This window comes from Pseudorca crassidens, chromosome 17 (genome assembly GCF_039906515.1).
Source record: "Pseudorca crassidens isolate mPseCra1 chromosome 17, mPseCra1.hap1, whole genome shotgun sequence".
In the NCBI taxonomy this organism is placed as follows: Eukaryota; Metazoa; Chordata; class Mammalia; order Artiodactyla; family Delphinidae; genus Pseudorca; species Pseudorca crassidens.
The window spans coordinates 33,935,499-33,955,304 of record NC_090312.1 but is presented as its reverse complement, the minus strand read 5'-3'; the positions used below and the strand labels follow the sequence as shown (position 1 = coordinate 33,955,304).

General features: G+C 33.8%; 1 protein-coding gene across 49 annotated transcripts in view; it reads left to right on the top strand.

Moving 5' to 3' along the window:
* The window catches only part of RIMS2 (regulating synaptic membrane exocytosis 2), a 572,125-nt gene that overhangs the window by 300,843 nt on the left and 251,476 nt on the right, over positions 1-19,806 (top strand). For 30 of the 49 annotated variants that reach the window (XM_067711534.1, XM_067711541.1, XM_067711531.1 and 27 more), the window contains 6 exons: positions 8,712-8,920; positions 10,407-10,526; positions 12,872-12,971; positions 13,897-14,020; positions 15,597-15,643; positions 18,928-19,040. In XM_067711534.1, coding sequence (XP_067567635.1) covers positions 8,712-8,920; positions 10,407-10,526; positions 12,872-12,971; positions 13,897-14,020; positions 15,597-15,643; positions 18,928-19,040 — 713 coding nt within the window. Of the gene's footprint in view, positions 1-8,522; positions 8,591-8,711; positions 8,921-10,406; positions 10,527-12,871; positions 12,972-13,896; positions 14,021-15,596; positions 15,644-18,927; positions 19,041-19,806 lie in introns of all 49 variants that reach the window. The other 19 variants (XM_067711552.1, XM_067711550.1, XM_067711548.1 and 16 more) reach the window with 1 other exon arrangement.

The following is a 19,806-nucleotide window of genomic DNA, read 5'->3' as shown; positions in this document are numbered from 1 at the left end:
CTCCCTCCCGGCTAGCTGTGGTGCACTAACCCCTTCAGGCCATGTTCAAGCCGCCAACCCCAGTCCTCTCCCTGCGCTCCGTCCGAAACCGAAACCCGAGCCTCAGAGCCTCAGCTCGCAGCCCCGCCCGCCCCGGCGGGTGAGCAGACAAGCCTCTCGGGCTGGTGAGTGCCGGTCGGCACCGATCCTCTGTGCGGGAATCTCCCCGCTTTGCCCTCCGCACCCGTTGCTGTGCACTCCTCCGCGGCTTCGAAGCTCCCCCCTCCGCCTCCCGCAGTCTCCGCCCGCGAAGGGGCTTCCTAGTGTGTGGAAACTTTTCCTCCTTCACAGCTCTCTCCCACTGGTGCAGGTGCCGTCCCTATCCTTTTGTCTCTGTTTATTCTTTTTTTTCTTTTGCCCTACCCAGGTACGTGGGGAGTTTTTTGCCTTTTGGGAGGTCTGAGGTTTTCTGCCAGCCTTCAGTAGGTGTTCTGTAGGAGTTGTTCCACGTGTAGATGTATTTCTGGTGTATCTGTGGGGAGGAAGGTGATCTCCGCGTCTTACTCTTCCGCCATTTTCCTGCTCTCTCGAAGCATTTCTTAAGTTTTAAAAAATCTCTCCCCTTTCTGAATAATCAACATTTTTCATGAAATGCCATAGTTTTTTCATACTAAGAAGCAAATTTTTTTCACATTATAACATTTTGAAAATATAAATTCTTTTTGCCATCAAATGCTTGGCATCGTTTAATGGTAGCATTTTTTCCTTTCTAGTGATATATAAAATAATTGTGCATATTTTAATTGATAGCAACTTAGCTGTAATGAAATAGGATAGCATGGATGTATATTAAGGTATGTTACACTAAGCTGTGCTGTCGTATATTTTACCTGTCTGTCTACCTTTCTTGAATGTAAGTTTCTTGAGGTCCTATTTGCACCCACAGATCCTAAAACAGTTTCACACTGTGTAATCATTAAAATGAATTCTGATGTGTGTAATCTATACAATCATTTAATCAGTCACTTGTTATTAAAGAAGAATACATTGGTAATACCAAAGGAGCAAGATGTTTAAAAAATAAGCTAATTATGGAGAATAATTTACCTTCCTATTTCAAATATTGCATTTTAGCTAGCTTTGGTTTTGTTTTGGAACTTGAGAGTTGGTTGAAGCGTATCTGGCCCCTTAGATCTACTGACTTTTATGGTTTGGTCCCTATCTTTAAAATCTGCTGCTTTCAGAGCTGGCAATGCATTAAGAGCACATTACCACAAACTTAGTGGCTTAAAACAACACATTTTACCACCTTACAATTTCTGTTGTTCAGGAGTCTCAGCATGGCTTCACTGAGTATTCTGTTTAGGATCTCAAGCTACAATGAGGTTGTTGCCTGGGCTGTGTTTCTGGAGGCTTGATGGGGGAAGAATCTAATTTCAGGTTCAATCAGATTGTTGGCAGAATTCATATCTTTGTGATTGGATGCAACTTGAAGTTCCTAGATGGTGCCCATCGTTCCTGAAGACTGCCTGCTCTTCCTTGCCACGTGGGCTGCTTACTTCATCAAGCAGGCAAAGGAGGCTTAGAGCAAGTTCACTAGCTAGGGTGGATATTTTAACAGTATCATGAGAGTGAGATTCCATCACTATGCCATTCCACCACCTTGATTAGGAGCAAGTCACAGATCCTTTACAAAGGCATAAACACTATGAGGTGGGGATTATGGGCATCATTTTAGACTCAGTTCTCCACACTCACCCCAATAGTTGTCTCTGAAGCAACTCCATGGAACATAGTTTGAAAACCATTGCCTTTGATAATATTCCCAATGTATAACTTTTTTTTTTTTAACTTGGGCTATTAGTCTCCCTTAATACTGAATATTTTCCTTGAAGGACTTAAGCCTTATGATCAGTTTTAATGGCTTTCTTAGGGAAAATGACCCTCCAGGAAGGTTTCAGCATTATGTATCAAAATATAGTTCTTGGAACACTTGTCCTATGGGAAAGGTTAGTGTTCCAAATAAGTTTGTGGAAACTGTAGATTACATAATTCTTGTACAGAAGCATATTGTCATTACTATAGGAAAAATTCTGCACTCAAGAAATCTATTTAATTGCATTTAATCCAGAGTTTTCTAAGCTTATTTGACTAGAGGACCTTTATATCACTCAAGCCTATTAACATTTTGCAGAAGCAGTGTTTCCTGTTGGAAAATGCCAACACAAATAGCCTGACAAGCTGAGGAAGAAAGTAAAATACCAAGAAGAAAAATGAGAGGAAAAATAAAAGGGCCATAGATAAATTTTCCCTATCTATTTAGAATGAAATTATGATTATTTTACTTTAATAATGATGAAGATGGTCATGATACCATCAACATTGGCATGACTCTATAATTTGCCAAACACTTTCATGACCATTATCTTACTTAAGCCTCTCAACAATCTGTGATATCACGATTAATCTCTTTTTATGTAAATGAGGCCTAATGTATTATGTGATTTGCCCAAGTCATAAAATTAGTAAGGAGTGGAGCCAATACTTTAACATAGGTTTTGTGGCTTCAGCTATAAAACTCTTTCTGTTGCAACATGCTGTGACTTTATAAACATGATTAAGTTAAAAATAAAGATGTTGAAGAATACCTTTGTATACTATGTGATTTAATTGAAAACATTTATTAACCTAAACAAATGAAAAACTGTGACATAAAACAGTTTATAAATTCTTGCATTCATTTAATGACTGTAGGGAAAATGTTATAAATAGAATATCTGAACTTTTTTTCCTCTGTGCATCAAACACAATATGACACAGACACACGTACTATTGGGTTAGTTTATATTTTGCAGTAGAGATAAGTGAAGGAGAAAATCTTAGCCTAAGATGTGAATCTTTTCATTATTTTTAACCAGGTTTTATATTTAAATGTGTTTAATTCAAACTAATAGAATCACTGAATATCAGAGATCGGTAGGATTTAGTGATCTTTTAATGTAACTTTATTACACTGATTGTTCACTATATCATGCTAACAAGTGGTACTCCAGCTTTTCTTTGAACACTTCCAGTGATGGGATTATCAATACCTATGAAGGCAGCAACACATTATTTTTAACTTTTAATTTCAGAATAATTATAAATTTGCAGGAAATTGCAAAGATAGTACATAGAGATCCCATGTGCCCTTTACCTAGTTTCCCCCAATGGTTATATCTTGTTTAACTATAGAACAATATCAAAACCAGGAAATTGACATTGGAACAATGTGTTTGTTTAGGTTTGTGACATCACATATATGGATTCATATAAGTACCACTGTTACAAAGATACAGAGCTATACCATCACAGAGATCTTCCTTATGCTGCCACTTTATATTTAGTAACACCTTCGTCCCTCCCCACCCTGTCCCTAACCTCTGCTAACCACTAATTTATTCTCTATTTCTATAATTTTATTATTTATACTATATAAATGAAATCATGTGGTATGTGATATTTTGTTATTTTCTTTTTCATTCAGCATATTACCCTTGAGGTGCATCTATGTTGTACGTATCAATAGTTTTTTCCTTTTTATTAGTGAGTATTATTCCATGGTATGGATATAACACAGTTTGTTTAGCCATTTGCCTATTAAAGGACATTTTGTTTGTTTCCACTTTTTGGCTGTTACAAATAAAGATATCCTTTTTCGTGAGAATTCTCATCACATAAAGCATTTTGCCTTTTGTCTTAAGTATGATCTTAACTAGGTTTTTGGTTGATGTCCTTTATTTATTTTAGCAAGTTCTCCTCATTCCTTGCTTTCTATGAGTTGTATTTTTTATTTTAAATCATGAATTTTTTCTGCATCAATGAATAGGATCATGATATTTTCTCTTTTGTAACTTGTGAATGTGATAGCTTACATTGATTTTTTTTTTTTTTTTTTTTTTTTTTTGCGGTATGCGGGCCTCTCACTGTTGTGGCCTCTCCCATTGCGGAGTACAGGCTCCGAATGCGCAGGCTCAGCGGCCATGGCTCACGGGCCCAGCCGCTCTGCGGCGTGTGGGATCTTCCCGGATCGGGGCACGAACCCGTGTCCGCTGCATTGGCAGGCGGACTCTCAACCACTGCACCACCAGGGAAGCCCTACATTGATTTTTAATATTCAACCAGCCTTGCATTCTAGCAATAAACCCCATTTGGTCAGAGTGTATAATTCTTTTTATATATTGCTGAATTATATTTGCTAATATTCTGTTAAGGATTTATGTGTCTGTATTTATGAGGGAGTTGGTCTGCATTTTTCTTGTTTGCCATTTTCTTTTTTGTTTTCTGTTCCGTTTTTTATTTTTGCTTTCTTTTTCTTGCCTTTCTATAGGTTATTTGAACTTTTTTAAAACAATTGCATTTTGATTCATCTGTAGTGTTTTTGAGTGTATTTCTTTGCAAAGATTTTTTTCTAGTGGTTGCTCTAAGTACTGTGTATACATATGTATAACTTATCACATCCTGCTGGTGTTGATATTTTACTAGTTAGACAGATGTAGAAATTTACATACTTTAAGTTCTTTTATCTTTCCCTGTTTATAAGGTAATTATCTTAAATATTTCTTCTATGTATGTTGAAAGGCATATCAGACAATGTATACTTTTTGCTTCAAACATCAACATAATTTAGAAAACTGAAGAGGAGGAGGAAAGCCTATTGTATTCACCCATATTTTTACTTACCATGTTCTTTATTCCTTCTTGATATTTTCAGGTTCCTTCTTTTTCTGTTTCAATTCAGGGTTGACATTTCTTTTATTTCAGCAATTGAAAAATATTGTGCCATTTCTTTCTGGCCTCCAAGGTTTCTGATGAGAAATTTTATCACTGTCATTGGAATTGTCTTTCCCCTTTAGATCAGTTGTTGTTTCTTTCTTGCCTCTTTCAAAACAGTTTGTCTTTAGTTTTTAGGTTGATTATGATGTGTCTTGGCACAGATTTCTTTGTGTAATTCTTGTTTGGGGGCTTATGTAGTTTCTTGAATCAGTAGGCTTACATGTTTTGCAAATCTGGGAAATTTTCAGTCATTATTTCTTCAAATACTTTTTCTGACCCCATCTTTCTCCTCTGCTGGAACTACAATGACATGAATCTTCTATTATTTTAATTATATATTATAATCACCAAAGTCCCTGAGGCTCTGTTTATTTTATTATTTATCTATTGTCTCTGTTTTTCAGATTGGGTTATTTCTGCTCTATTTTCAAGTACATTGTTGTTCCTCTGTCCTTTCCATTCTGTTCTTGAACCCATCCATTTGCTTTTAAAATTTCAGTCATTTTTCAAAAAGTTCTAAAATTTCCATTTTGTTCTTTTTGTCTTCCATTTCTTGTTCTAGAACTGGAAAGTTCAGCAGTACATTCTTGACTGCTACTAAAGGAAAAACATCTTAGTTCTGCCCTTTGAAGCTATGTAAAATAAGAATACTAAGTGATAAGTATTATTATCTAAATATTAGCAGTCCTGATAGTTCAGGACTACTTTCTATATATTTTCTATATGTATTATATATGTTCTGATTACCTTATTTAATTCTTACAGTAACACTAATATTTACTCATGTAAGAAATGTTTACTGAGGGCTTACCTTATGTGACTTTTTTTGTTTGTTTGATATTTTTGCTTTAGCTTCAAATGGTCAGACAGCTGACTTCTTATTTATGTACAGAGGGAAAAACTACATTTCCGCAATTTTGGTAGTTTGTAGGCATACGGGAGAAGAGAGATTGCAAGCTGAAGTCTCACATCTTCACATAAACCAGCCAAAAATTTTTATTTATAGTCTCCATATTATATTTAATCCAATTCAGAGATTTATCAATACTTTGTTGTGGAACAGTGGTGTATTTCGAAAGAGTTACAGGTTTTCTGAAATACAGATATGCTCAGGGTTTTGGGTAGCCATAAAATCTTAATTGTCATTTGTGCAGTGAAAAGGATTGGGAAGCACTTCTCTAGTTAACAGGTTGAAGAATGTATTTTTTTTCCCTACAAATTGAACTTTGCATATGTTAATAGCACAGCTTCATCATCCTACACAAATAAACTTCTGTGAATATACTAAAAACTATTGAATTGTACACTTTAAATGGGTGAGTTTTATGGTATGTGAATTATATCTCAATAAACTTAAAAAAAAAAAAGAATTGTCTCCTGTTCTTCTCAAACAGTGAGATCAATCACCTGGTGGGCTTGTTAAACCAAATTTCTAGGCATCACCTACAGAATTCCTGATTAAGTCTAGGTGGTACCCAAGAATCTGCATTTCTAACAAGTTCCCAGGTGCTATTGATTATGCTATTTTAGGGATTTTGTGAACCATTCATCTACACAGAATTTTCCTACTTCCTCATTTTCCTTTGACTCTTCAGTTACTTCAGTCTGATTTTAATTTCATCATTCTACCCAGAGTGCTTTTTCTAACATCCTTCCTGATATTAATGTTGCCAAATCAAATGCATAATTTTCAGTTCCTTATCTTAGGTGATGTGTAGAAATCATTCTGTAGTTGATTTCCCCTCCTGTTTAAGAAATTCTCTTTCTCTTTGGTCTGGAGACCTCCATCTTCCTCCCTCCTTTCTTCTTTTCTATCTCTACATGCTCTCAGTCTCTCTCTCTCATCTCAAATCAAACTCTGTTAGAATTCAATCTGGGTCCTCTTCATATCTTACCTTACTCTTTGTTTGTCCTTCTTAACACTCTTATTTCTACCTCCAAAACATCTCTCAGTTCCCTTTCTTACCATGTCTATTACCATCACCTATGTTCAAGCCATAATCACCTGTTGCATGAGTTATTGCAACTTTTTTTTAAAAATAGATCTACTTATTTATTTTTGGCTGCATTGGGTCTTTGTTGCTGTTTGTGGGCTTTCTCTAGTTGCAGCAAGCGGGGGCTACTCTTCATTGCGGTGCGTGGGCTTCTCATTGCGGTGGCTTCTCTTGTCGCGGAGCACGGGCTCTAGGTGCGTGGTCTCAGTAGTTGTGGCGCATGGGCTTAGTTGCCTCGCGACACGTGGGATCTTCCCAGACCAGGGCTTGAACCCATGTCCCCTGCATTCGCAGGTGGATTCTTAACCACTGCACCACCAGGGAAGTCCCGCAACTGTCTTTTAACTCATGGTGTCTTCCAACCCAACCTCTCTTTAGTATTTAGATTCATCTTTAAAAAATGTAAATCAGTTCATGTATCTTGCTTAAAATCCTTCAGTGAATGAAATTCATAATGTTTAAGATGGTATAAGAAGCCCTCTCTAAACTGGTCTATGTTGCCTCCCCAGTCTCATTTAGCACCATATTCTCCCTCAGTCTTTTTGGTTCAGACACACTGGTGTTCCATCAGTCTTTTTACAGTACCATCTTGTTACTTCTTCCTGGAATGCTCTTTCCTATGCTTTTCATCTGCCTTTATCTTTACCTGTCCTTTAAGTCACATATTTCAGTTCTCATCTTAAACATCACTTTTCTTAGAGGTGTTTACTGACCTCCAAATCTAAATTAGATGTTATTGTACTCTTTCAGTGTTTTGTACTCTCCTGTATGACACTGATGATTTGTATATTGCATTTATCTCCATTCTGCTGCATGTCTCATTACCCCTTATGCTAGACTTAGCACAATGCATAGCAAATGGAAGGTGTTTACTAAATATTTTTAAATAAATGAAAGTATGAATAGAGCTTAAAAAGACATGTGCACATATAGATGAAAAAATTCTTTTTCAAAGGTAAGGCAAATAAGGAGCACATAAGTTTGGGAAATGGATATTCATTCTTAGTTGCCAATTACATAAATTGTCTGAAAAAATTATTTTTAAAGAAAATTTATTTTTTAGGAGAATGCAATTTCTGAAAAAAACCTTGAAAAATTGTTTCAAAGTAATATTAAGTAATTCAAGATATTTAAGGAAAGTTTATTTCTACTAATAGAAATTGAGTGAACCTGTTTTGTCCTTTTCATATAATCTTTTGTGTAACCAATTCTTTTTTTTTAATCACTCAAAATTTTTAGGCGGTTTCAGCATTATAAGGAATATCATACTACCTTCCAGAAACAACCTTTAAGTACTTCACTTTTAATTGTAGTGTTTATTAGCAAACCACTGTTTAATTTTTTAAATGTTCCTTAATCTTTGGAGAAAAAACTCATGTCTATATGCCAGCATGAAAAAAATAGCACGAGTAACAGACCTAGCTGAAAGTCTTTTTCTTTTTCAGAATATATAATTTTTTTTGTTTCTATTCCTGTTTATTATTAGCCTTTTCTCTTCTTGCAGCACTTTTGTCCTGTAGGGTCTGTCTAGAGTACATAAACTATATATTCTGTATTCTATAAATTTTAGTCATTTGAAATCTTAGCTTTCTCTTGGTAAATATAGTGAGTGCTACAGACAAAGTTCTTAAAACCGGAGAGGATCACACAGTTTAAAATGTTTATTATGTCTTTCTCTGTCCTTTCTTTTGCCGTCTCCTTTACTTCCCTCTTTTGTCTGTCTGACTCTCACAGGAGACATGGATTACAACTGGTTGGACCATACGTCTTGGCATAGCAGTGAGGCATCCCTAATGTCTTTGGTGAGACATGTGGAGCCTTACTTTTTAATTTCCGTTATCATTTCACTTTTCCTTTTTGATTTACACCTTTGCATGTTTTCTTTTTTGTATTTTTTTTTTTTTTTTTATCCCACACCTGTAGGGGACAGTCAAAAGGGAAAAAGAAAAACTAGTGAGCAGGCAGTTTTGTCGGACTCTAACACCAGGTCTGAGAGACAAAAGAAAATGATGTACTTTGGTGGCCACTCTTTGGAAGAGGATTTGGAATGGTCTGAGCCTCAGATTAAGGACTCTGGGGTAGATACGTGTAGTAGCACAACCCTTAACGAGGAGCATAGCCATAGTGATAAGGTACTGAGATTGTGGAGCCTGCCTTTTAACCTGCTCATTTGGTCTTCGTTTGCTCTCTGTCACTCATTCAAACAGAACATAATAAAAGGACAGGGCATTTCAAGGGTCAATGTAGCATTTCTTAAGGTGCAGAAAAGAAAAACAAAACCAAAACAAACTAACCAACCAAAATACTTCTTGCTTGCTTTGCTGTTTTTGTTTTTTGACGGCATACCAAAAATAAGTAATTGAAAATAAAAATTAGGAACAAAGGAATGTTTTGTTTATGGTCGCATGAAAGAACTTTGTAATGTTATTATATACCACAAATATAAAGAATTTTTTTGGATTGGCTTATTTGATTGCTTGCATATATTTTCCTTGGGATGAAAATTAAATTATCAACAGTTTGAATCCCAGGCAAAAGGGAGATGATTGGGTCTGTTTGCACAGAAAAAGTTGTTTTTCTTTTTTCCCTTTCACTGTCATTTTGCTCTTTTGTTATATTGTCATAGCATTTTAGTGTAGTATTAATTAGTATTAGAACCATTGCCATCTGCTTTGGTATTTATTATTTTGCTTTTACTATAGTGAGACTTTTGAAATCTTTTTACCATATAGATGTGATTTACTGGAACTTGTCTTTTGCCTGCTAAATTTTGCATGAAGATGTGCATGTTACTTTCAGATAACTGTGAAACTGTGATTACACAAATCATTTACTTTGTTATTTGATATATGATTTATAATGGAATGGTATCATGATTTATAAAAGGCTTGGTTCTGCCCTGAGATAAACTACTAATATTTTCAAAGTTGTTTAACAATGGATACCATTGAATTATCAAATAAAATTAATTTGCTAAATAGATCAGAGACCTGAAAGAATCAAGGACCCTCCAAAAAGTGAGAAATATAATCTATCATCACCTTTGAATTAGGCCTGTTTCTCCCATGAACGTTCATTTGGAAAGTTACTGGAGCTTGTGTATTTTTAATAATTTTAATCTAGAAACCTACTTCAAGAAAGCCCTCATCAGAGGTTCAAATTCATGTTTTAATATAGTGTGACCTTTTAACTTTTACTGTAATAAAGTCTTTCAAAGTCTTCCAAAAGTGTTTGAAGATTAAATGCTCATTTTTAAATGAGTTTGATTGCATAGAATTGCAGTCTCTTTTCTGCTTGTGAATTTTTAATCTTCAGTGTGTAGATAATTAGAGTTTGCATGTGTTTTCAAGCTTTCTCAGATTTTGTAGAACTATAGAACTTCAGTATTGTGTCAGAGCACTGTTAGAATTTGCAGTAACTGGATTTTGAAAAAACTTGAGGTTATTAAAATGAGGTTATAAACATAATCTAGTAAACCCTTTTGATCAGTGTTTTGAATAAAAACTGGTTTGTGTAATCATAACATTTTGGAAGTTGGAAGTTTAGAGAGATTGCACACTAAGGGGTCATTTATCATAAAATAACATTAATTTTGTGTTTATTGATGCAATATGTCAGCACCCTGTGACATGGCAGCCATCTAAAGACGGAGATCGTTTAATTGGTCGCATTTTATTAAATAAGCGTTTAAAAGATGGAAGTGTACCTCGAGATTCAGGAACAATGCTTGGCTTGAAGGTATGTGATGAAATATATGAGATGTTGCTCTATACTCATTTACAGATTAATCAGAAAAGCAAAAGATATAATAACACTATACCAATTTAGTGGGGTTTTTTTCTATTTTCAAGAATTCCTAAATATTTGCACTCATTATCCAAAACCTTTTCATTTTCCAAGTATTATTTAAGAAGTTGCCATTATTCTACAATAATACTTATTTATATAATTTTGGAAAATAGAACTTGAGTTACATACTTGAGTTCTTCAAACTTATTTTACCTATAGTTTGTCCTTTGAGTCTATATATGTGCTTATATTCTTTTAAAATGATAGCTTCGTTCAATTATTAAATGTACAAACTTGGGAAATACATATATGTATTACATATTACATAGGAATGTAATTTTGTATTAGAGTAGCAAAATGTGTGTGCGTTTGTGTGTATTTGTGTGTGTGTGAGAGAGAGAGAGAATACTGTTTGAAGTCTGGAAACTCAAAAATATGTTAGGAGATTTAATATAAATATTGATTTATATTTTACTGTAAAATACCAGATAATTATTTGGTAAGTACACCAAAGAAAGCTCTGTTTATTTTTTGTGCATCTATAAGGTGAATTAAAAACTGAAATGCGAAGAGAGTAAATGTTTTAGAGTTAAGCCATTGCTACAGAAGTAGTTGTGTAGATTCCAGTAAGTGAGATATATTTGAAAACTTTGGTTGTAAATAAAATTGAGCATCACTTATTGGCTGGTTGCCATGAAGTTGGCACTCATCTGAGCACTTTATATCTATCATTTTATTAACACTCACAACAGATAAGAAATAAGCTTAGAGAGGTGTCATAACTTGCCCATGGTCTTAAGGATGGTGATGAAGGTGAGAATTAAATCCAGATCTGCCCAGTATACTGTTAGAGCAGTGTAGTATAGAGGTTGAAAAGTCTTGGCTTGATTTCTAGTTATAGCATTACTAGCTACATGACATTAGGCAGCTAAACCTCTCAGCCTCAGACTCCTCATCTGTACAATGGAGATAATAATACTTACTGAATTATTATCTAATAAGACTAAATAAAGCAGTATTCAAACATTTAGTACAGTGCCTAGCACTCTCAGATTTCAATAATAATATAATCAGTATAATTATTATTATTAAAGTTTATCAAGCCAAGAAACTTTAAAAATATTAACACAGGGGGCTTCCCTGGTGGCGCAGTGGTTGGGAGTCCGCCTGCTGATGCAGGGGACACGGGTTCGTGCCCCGGTCTGGGAGGATCCCACATGCCGCGGAGAGGCTGTGCCTATGAGCCATGGCCGCTGGGCCTGCGCGTCCGGAGCCTGTGCTCCGCAGCGGGAGAGGCCACAACAGTGAGAGGCCCGCGTACCGCAAAAAAACAAAAACAAAACAAAACGAAACAAAATTAACACAGGGATTTCAGCCCATAATATCTATATATATAATTTTCAGAACCAAACATAGGAATAATGAGTTAATATTGACTGAACTGCACCTGAGTGTAATTCACTGCACCTGGGGACTAAATACGGAATAAGATAAATCAATGATTTTTGAATTCTGTATTGTTCAGTCAATTTAGAAGAGGAAGAAAACTATTCTAGTCAATGAAGTTGGTTACTATTATTTGCTTAAAGTTGATATATTGATTGAATGGCAGTTAATGAGAATCAGAGCATTAATTTTTAAGAGGCCAGTCTTATAGCTACACATATGACTTCACAGCATTATTGCTAACTTTTGTTTTTTCTTTTTCTGAAAGATATGTATTAATAGAAATGTAAAAGCAGAAAAATTGGGATGCAGATGATCTAAAGTTTACATTAATTCTGATGAGATTAAGTATATTTTGTAACTTTGTCAGGAAAAATGCATCATCATGATCATCATGCACGTTATCAATATGCCCAAATCTTACCAACTAATAAAAATTTTAGAAGATATGATAATATAGTAAAAGTAACAAAATATATATTATGACATTTGACATCTATAACTAGAAATGTTAATATAATTATATAGTACTGTAATAAGTTTTTAGAAATGACAAAAGTAAGAATTCTGTAATAAAGGCAAAAATTATAAATTGTTAAGTTGTTTCTAAGGTATGAATAATTTTCAACAAATAATTGATTAAATTGTTAAACATTTGGAATATGTAGAGTCCACACTTGGGACATGTACTCAGTTCCTATTAGTAACACTATATTATTTAAAAATTATTTTTAGCATATTAAACTATAGTTTCAAAACCTGCAAATTGTCTAGTTATTTTTTACTTGAATCTTCAGCTGTGTTCATCGAACAATATGCTTGTTTTAACATTTTCTTCTTTTAAACAGGTTGTAGGAGGAAAGATGACTGAATCAGGTCGGCTCTGTGCATTTATTACCAAAGTTAAAAAAGGAAGTTTAGCTGATACTGTAGGACATCTTAGACCAGGTAGGTTTCAATCTTTGATTATTTACATTTAAACTGTTAAACTTGAGTAGTTATGAAAAAGTTATCCTCATTTAGAAGTGACTTCACCGATAATAAAAAGTTCATTTAACTTATATTAATCTTTATTCATTAATGGAAAGTTGTAACTACTAGTTCTTGAGTCACATTAGATAAAAATATTTTTATATTTACTGATCTTATTTTTTTGCTGATGGATATTCCTAGTCTGTATCTAGGATTAGATTAACCTAATTTGTTTCCCATAAGCCTTCCTATTTCTTTTGAAGAACTTCCAATGTAATTTAGGAAACAAACTTCATGGATAAATACATATTTCCTGAAATGTGTCACTCCTTATCTCTTTGATAATGGATACTATTGAAGAGATCCTTGAGTGCCTTGGAGAGGATTCAGTAAGATGCATAGTATTAAGCTTTTTGCAAAGGAGTCTAGACAAGGTGCTCAGCTGCATGTATATTGAGAATCCTAGAATAAAGAGTTATAAAATTTTCAAAGAGGCAACTTATCTTAATAGTTTCTAGAATTGGAATTTCTATTGAGAAATCACAGAGACAAGAGTGATGTCACCAAGTTGGAGGCATAGGTTGTTCCCAACTTGCTTCCCCTTGCAAGAAACACAACTAACAACTATTCAGGGACAAGACATCATTGAGAAAATTATAGAAATCACAGATACAACTTTTATGTAATCTTTTCCTCTGACCCTTCCTTGTCCTTTTGTGTGAAATACACTAATCATCCTGGTCATCAAATTTTATGCCACTGGAGCTGTTCTCAGTATGTTTCTTACTCCGTAAAGGAATTTTGTTCTACAAAATTAATTGCAGTTTGAGACGGCTTTTGTTTCGAGTGCATTTTATGGGATTAGTTTTTCTAAGATTATCATTACTGACACACACTGTAGGTGATGAAGTATTAGAATGGAATGGAAGACTATTGCAAGGAGCCACATTTGAAGAAGTATATAACATCATCCTGGAATCCAAACCTGAGCCACAAGTGGAGCTTGTTGTTTCAAGGCCTATTGGGTGAGTTGGTTTGAATACTTCATACATGTATAAAGTTGACTACTATTAAATAATTTGTAATGTGCAATCCAATAATGTCTGATTGCTTTATAAAACTAAATTATTTTGAGGACAATGCTTTTTTCTCCTTTACTAAAAATACCTCACCAAAAATCATGACATCTTTTTATCTGATCATGCTAGAATATACAGTTAATATACAATATACAGTTAATATACAAAAGAAGAAGGGATATTTAGGTGTATTATTTTTATTATCTTAGTAGCTCAGGAAATGGATAAAAGAATTAGTGGAAGGGGACTGTAGTAACAATTACTTTCAAAAGAAGTTTCATAAGCTATGGTTCTCTACATTGTAAATATGAGAATCAACTATAGTCTATGAATTTTATATATTTTTTCCAAAATGGAGATTTCATATAAAAAAGAGAGGGCTTAAGGACATTCTATTCCTAGATGGTGGCAACTGTTTAAGGAAAAACAACATCTTTAAGGTAACATAAAAAATAAGCAAATGTCGGGCTTCCCTGGTGGCGCAGTGGTTGAGAGTCCGCCTGCCAATGCAGGGGACACGGGTTCGTGCCCCAGTCCGGGAAGATCCCACATGCCGCGGAGCGGCTGGGCCCGTGAGCCATGGCCGCTGAGCCTGCGCGTCTGGAGCCTGTGCTCCGCAACGGGAGAGGCCACAACAGTGAGAGGCCCGCATACCGCAAAAAAAAAAAAAAAAAAAAAGCAAATGTCAATTACTCTTTGACTTTTTAAGTTGCAGATAAATATAATCCTTTGTAGTATGTTCCTTTCAAAAGTAATGAATCTGTCACATGAAATTATATCTATTTTTTATTTTGTCTTTTCATACTTTTGTAATGTGGTAAAACTGTACTGTATCAGCTTAGGGTATTAATCAAATATATTTCTTAGTGTTAAAGGATGCTCTAATCATATTTTTGTTTAATGTCTTAAATATTTTTGATGCAGTTTTCTGAATGAGCTTAACCATTAATATATGCCCCTCCTGGCAAATCTCAAACAAAAATGTACATACTTTTGGTGTAAATACAGTTACAAGGTAATTATGTTAAGTCCAATAAGAAACATGTTTGCATTTTTCTCAGTAGAATTATTATGTTTAAAAAATTTCAGTGACAATCTGAATATTTTAACTTTTGGTGATATTTTATTTGAATTTCAATGTTCTGATTTGAACAACAGCAGGTAAAAGAGTAGAATATAATTAAAATATATCTATAAAACTTACCCTGTTGAATATAGAAATTTTTTAGAATGGATAATTGTGTAGTGAAGCACATAGGAAATAAAGTATATATTTTTACAAATCTGCTCTAAATGCTTATGAGTTTTAATTCCTTTTAAGTAGTAGGGTTAGCCCAGAACACTTTTATTAGCAAAAAGTACTATGACTTATTTTTTTCCTTATTTATGTAGTGCCGCTACAATACACAATTTTGTCCATTTTACATTGTCCTATTATAATATAGTTTGATAATGATCAAAATAGCAGTTGCTACTATTTGTTGAAACAATTTCTTGTTTTCTTCTTTTTCTGTCATTTCAGAGATATACCTAGAATACCTGATAGCACACACGCACAACTGGAGTCCAGTAAGTTTCATTTATTTTAGAAGAAAATGTTATTAATAAAGTCGTTCATTATCAGGGGTCAAATGAAGTCTTTAATCTATTAATACAAAGTAAGAAATATAATAGTGTTGTTATCAAGTATGCAGTCATATAAAGATGGAAAATTTAGTATTATTTCATGTTATTGTGGAAAAAAGTATAAAAGTCTATAATATTTTAAGATTTTTTTTTAAACCACACTGTCTTAACTACTATGTATTTTTAGATAGCCTTATCAAGATATACTACTATAAACTGAATGTATTTAAAGTGCACAGTTAGGTAAGCTTTGATATACATGTGAGTCCATTATCATAATAAAAAATAATGAACATATCATCACTCCCCAATATTTCACTCCCTCCCCAAATTTCACCTAATTTTAAAATTTACTACTTTGTAAACTAATCCTCAGTAAATGAAGGGAATGCTTGGGACAATCTAGTGAATAATTACATATATTCTAATTTATATTTTGAGAAAATGGGGTAATAGTTCTGATTTAACAGAGTGGTAATGGAGCAATATAAGTTAAATATAAGTTAAAATAACATTAAGTATTTAGACACTTTTTATTACTTGTGTTTGAGTACTATTTCAGATACTAAGCAAATTTTTTCTGATGAATTAAGTTTGTTGGTTGATTGAGAGTAAGTCATGTTGTGAAAGAAGAAGGAGGAGGGTCACACTTTGAAATACATTGATCAGGATAGACATTGAGAAGGAAGGATTGGAGCAAGATTTGAAAGAGTGGCAGTCTGAGGGAAAAGCTCTCCAGGAACAGGGACCAGAGGTTCAATGTCTCTAAGGCAGGAAAGCCTACGTTGCATTTAAGAAAAAGCAAAAAGGCTGTTGTGGCTGCAAGAGTGAGCAAGGGGAAGAATGGCAGGAAGGAGGACAGGGAAGTAATGGGAAGCCAAACTGCATAGGTTTTATAAGGCACTGTAAAGACTTTGACTTTTACTCTAAGGGAAATCAAGAGCTACATAGGATGTTTTTGAGGAGAAACTTACGTTTTAAAATCAGGCTACTATGTTGAAAATAGATTAAATGGAGCGAAAGCAGAGAGACCAGTGAGACGACTATTTCAGTATTTGGTGAGATTATGGTAATTTAGACCATGGTGGGTGCAGTGAAGGTGGTGAGAAGTGGTTGGATTGTCTATACACACAACAATTGAGAATGTACTGTTAAAATAGATGTTATTTTTTTTTACATTGTATTACAATTATGAGTATACATTTAAAAAAAATCTTTACCAGAGAGGTGAAATCCTTTTAGAATGGCATAGCTCTAAACTTTAAAATATGATTGTATGACCTATTTGATTTAGTACTTTTGGCTAGTTGCTAAATCATTTTATCCAAAATAATATCATGATCACATAAAACTATAAGTACTAACATAATGATAATAATTATTATGTATAATAATATCATCATCATAAGCGCCTGGAACTGTGCTAGATGTTGTACCTACACTATCCCACTTAGTTTTCACAGCAATCTATGAAGTAGGTAAAATTTTCATTCACTTACATTATATCACTCAGATATTGTGTGAGCAGTGTGGAATCCTTTATCTTACTATAGCTATTTGAAAAGCCTCTAGGCTACATTTCCAAAATTTTTCCTGTAAGGACAGGGGTCCTTTTTCAATTTAGATTCAATTATTTATGCTTTAAAAGTTGAAGAATAGCTTTCTCCAAGGCCCAATTCTTAACCTTCTCTTTTTAGTTCCTCAGTAGATTTTTCTCTTCATATGGTTTTAATTGCCATATGACTCCTAAGTTTACATTATTAAAATTATCTATCATTGTTCCTTCATCTCTGGATGTTTAAAGAATATGTTCTAAGTGTCTTCCTGTTACTTGAAGCTTAGCATATAGAAAACTTGGCTTATTTCTTGGTATAAAGGCAGCATTCTTTCCAGTTCTAAATACTATTTAAGGTTTCACCATTACTTCTGATCCCAAGGCTTGCAGTTTCCCCTTTCATTTAATACTATACTCTCTCTAGAAGTGAATTTTATCCATTTGGACCTCCAATTAGGGAGACACTTTACAGTTTAATTTCTAACACTAATTATCTACTCAACATTTGGTCCCATCCACATATCCTGTTACCTGCTTTGCATTTCCCCTCGGACGTCTCTGAGGTGTCACAGGGTCACTGTGACAGGTTCCAAATTAACTTCTCCAGCCATTCCCTAACACACAGGACTTCTCCAGTGTTCTACAGCCCAGGGAATATCAGCACTGTCCTGTGCAGAGGACAAGACAGAAACATAGGGGACTTTCTTGTCTCCATATCTGGCTACAGGACTTGAAATCTTCATGTTTCCCCGCCTTTTTCGTTTATCTCTCATATCTAATTAGTTTCTGAGTCCTTATTTTCTAATTTTGAAATATTGCCTCAATTCTTTCTTTCCATTCCATTTTCTAGTCATTCCTGTTATTATTTTATTGAATTCCACTTGTTCTTAACTGTTTTCCATCTCACTCAATTCAGTCTACACTTTAAAAAGATGGTGAAGACATCTTCCTCAAATGCAGTTTTTATTACCTTACTCATAAAAGTTTAGCATGGATATTTTATTAGTGCCAAAATTTGTAGCCCAGAATTCCAGGCATTTAATTCTGTCAGTATCTCATTTGCCCCATTTTTGTTCACTTTCCAATTTGTTCCTTCCCCTCCATACAAATAAATTTGTACATATAACTTCTGGGTATTGAAGTTCTGCTTTTTCTGCTCTTCTGTATCTTTTTTTCATAGCCCCTCACTTCCTTTTTGCCCATCTAATTTATTATATTCTTCCAGATATGGTTAAAAATCACTTCCTGAAAACTTTTCACAGTTAGCATTCTAGTATTTATGGTTTTAACATTACAAGTTTAGACCATCTTTGAGTTGCTTTATTGATTTAGGTTTTGGTTTTTCCTCCCTAAGTTTCTATTTTAAATTTTTCCGGGTGTGTTATTGTAAGATATGAGTTTAGTACACACAACAGACGTAGTAACTAAGTTCTGAGGTCTGTCTCTACTATAATTGGCACAGAAAATGGTTTACCCTTGGTCTTGAGAGAATCCCTAAGCTGCACTTATGCTTTAAGAAACCTCTCTAAGTATATCTGAAACATTGTGGCTAAGAAAATGATGTATATAATGGCATTTTGTGTGCATTAAAAATAAAAGATACATGGTAAAGATTATTAAATACTAATGAAGAGCCATTGTTATTATTCTTTATGTATAATTACCATTTCAGGTTCTAGCTCATTTGAATCTCAAAAAATGGATCGTCCTTCTATTTCCGTTACGTCTCCCATGAGTCCTGGCATGTTGAGGGATGTTCCACAGTTCTTATCTGGACAACTTTCAGTATGTAATCACTAGATTAATTTCTCTTTTTGGAATATCAAGTAGTGTTTTAACTATATGATGGTATTTTTTTTGTAAACCAAGTTCTGTTTAGAATATAATTGTGCTTTTAACCATCAACTTTCTCATTCTTAGTAATTTTAATTAATCTAAATTTAATTATAATTATCTAGCAGAGTGCTTTCTTTATTAGAGTTAGATTTTCTGGAATTTAATGAGAATTAGAATTTGTGATGCTATCTAAAACGTTTTTCACCTTAGTAATATTATTCCAAAATTCAAAGTCATGATTTTTGCTCAACTAAGTAAATAGGGAAATATATAATAGATTACTGAGTATATCAGGTAGATTTCATAGTAAGTGATCCCTAATTTGAACATTTTATAATAAAAGTTTAAAATTCAGTTTACCATCATATACCCATATTAGAAGAGCTTTGCAAATTCAGGCTCTCACATTTTATTAATTTCTAAAATTTAAAATATTAAAATTTATCCAGCTATATTTTAGAAACAAACAGGTTAATATTGACACTAATTCTGTTGAGTTACTAAACTTAAAATTTTATAAGTATTAAAAACTACTTAGATTCTCAAAATTCAGACATTGAATTTTGGATAATTGTTAATGTTATAGTTAAAAACTAAACTATTCTTGGGCTTATATTTTAAGAGTAATTTCTAGCTTTTTGTTAAATCAGGTACAAAGTTTCTCCTTTTATTTTCTGGAGGAAGGAGAAGCGTTTGATTTTTCTGAAGAATTTTC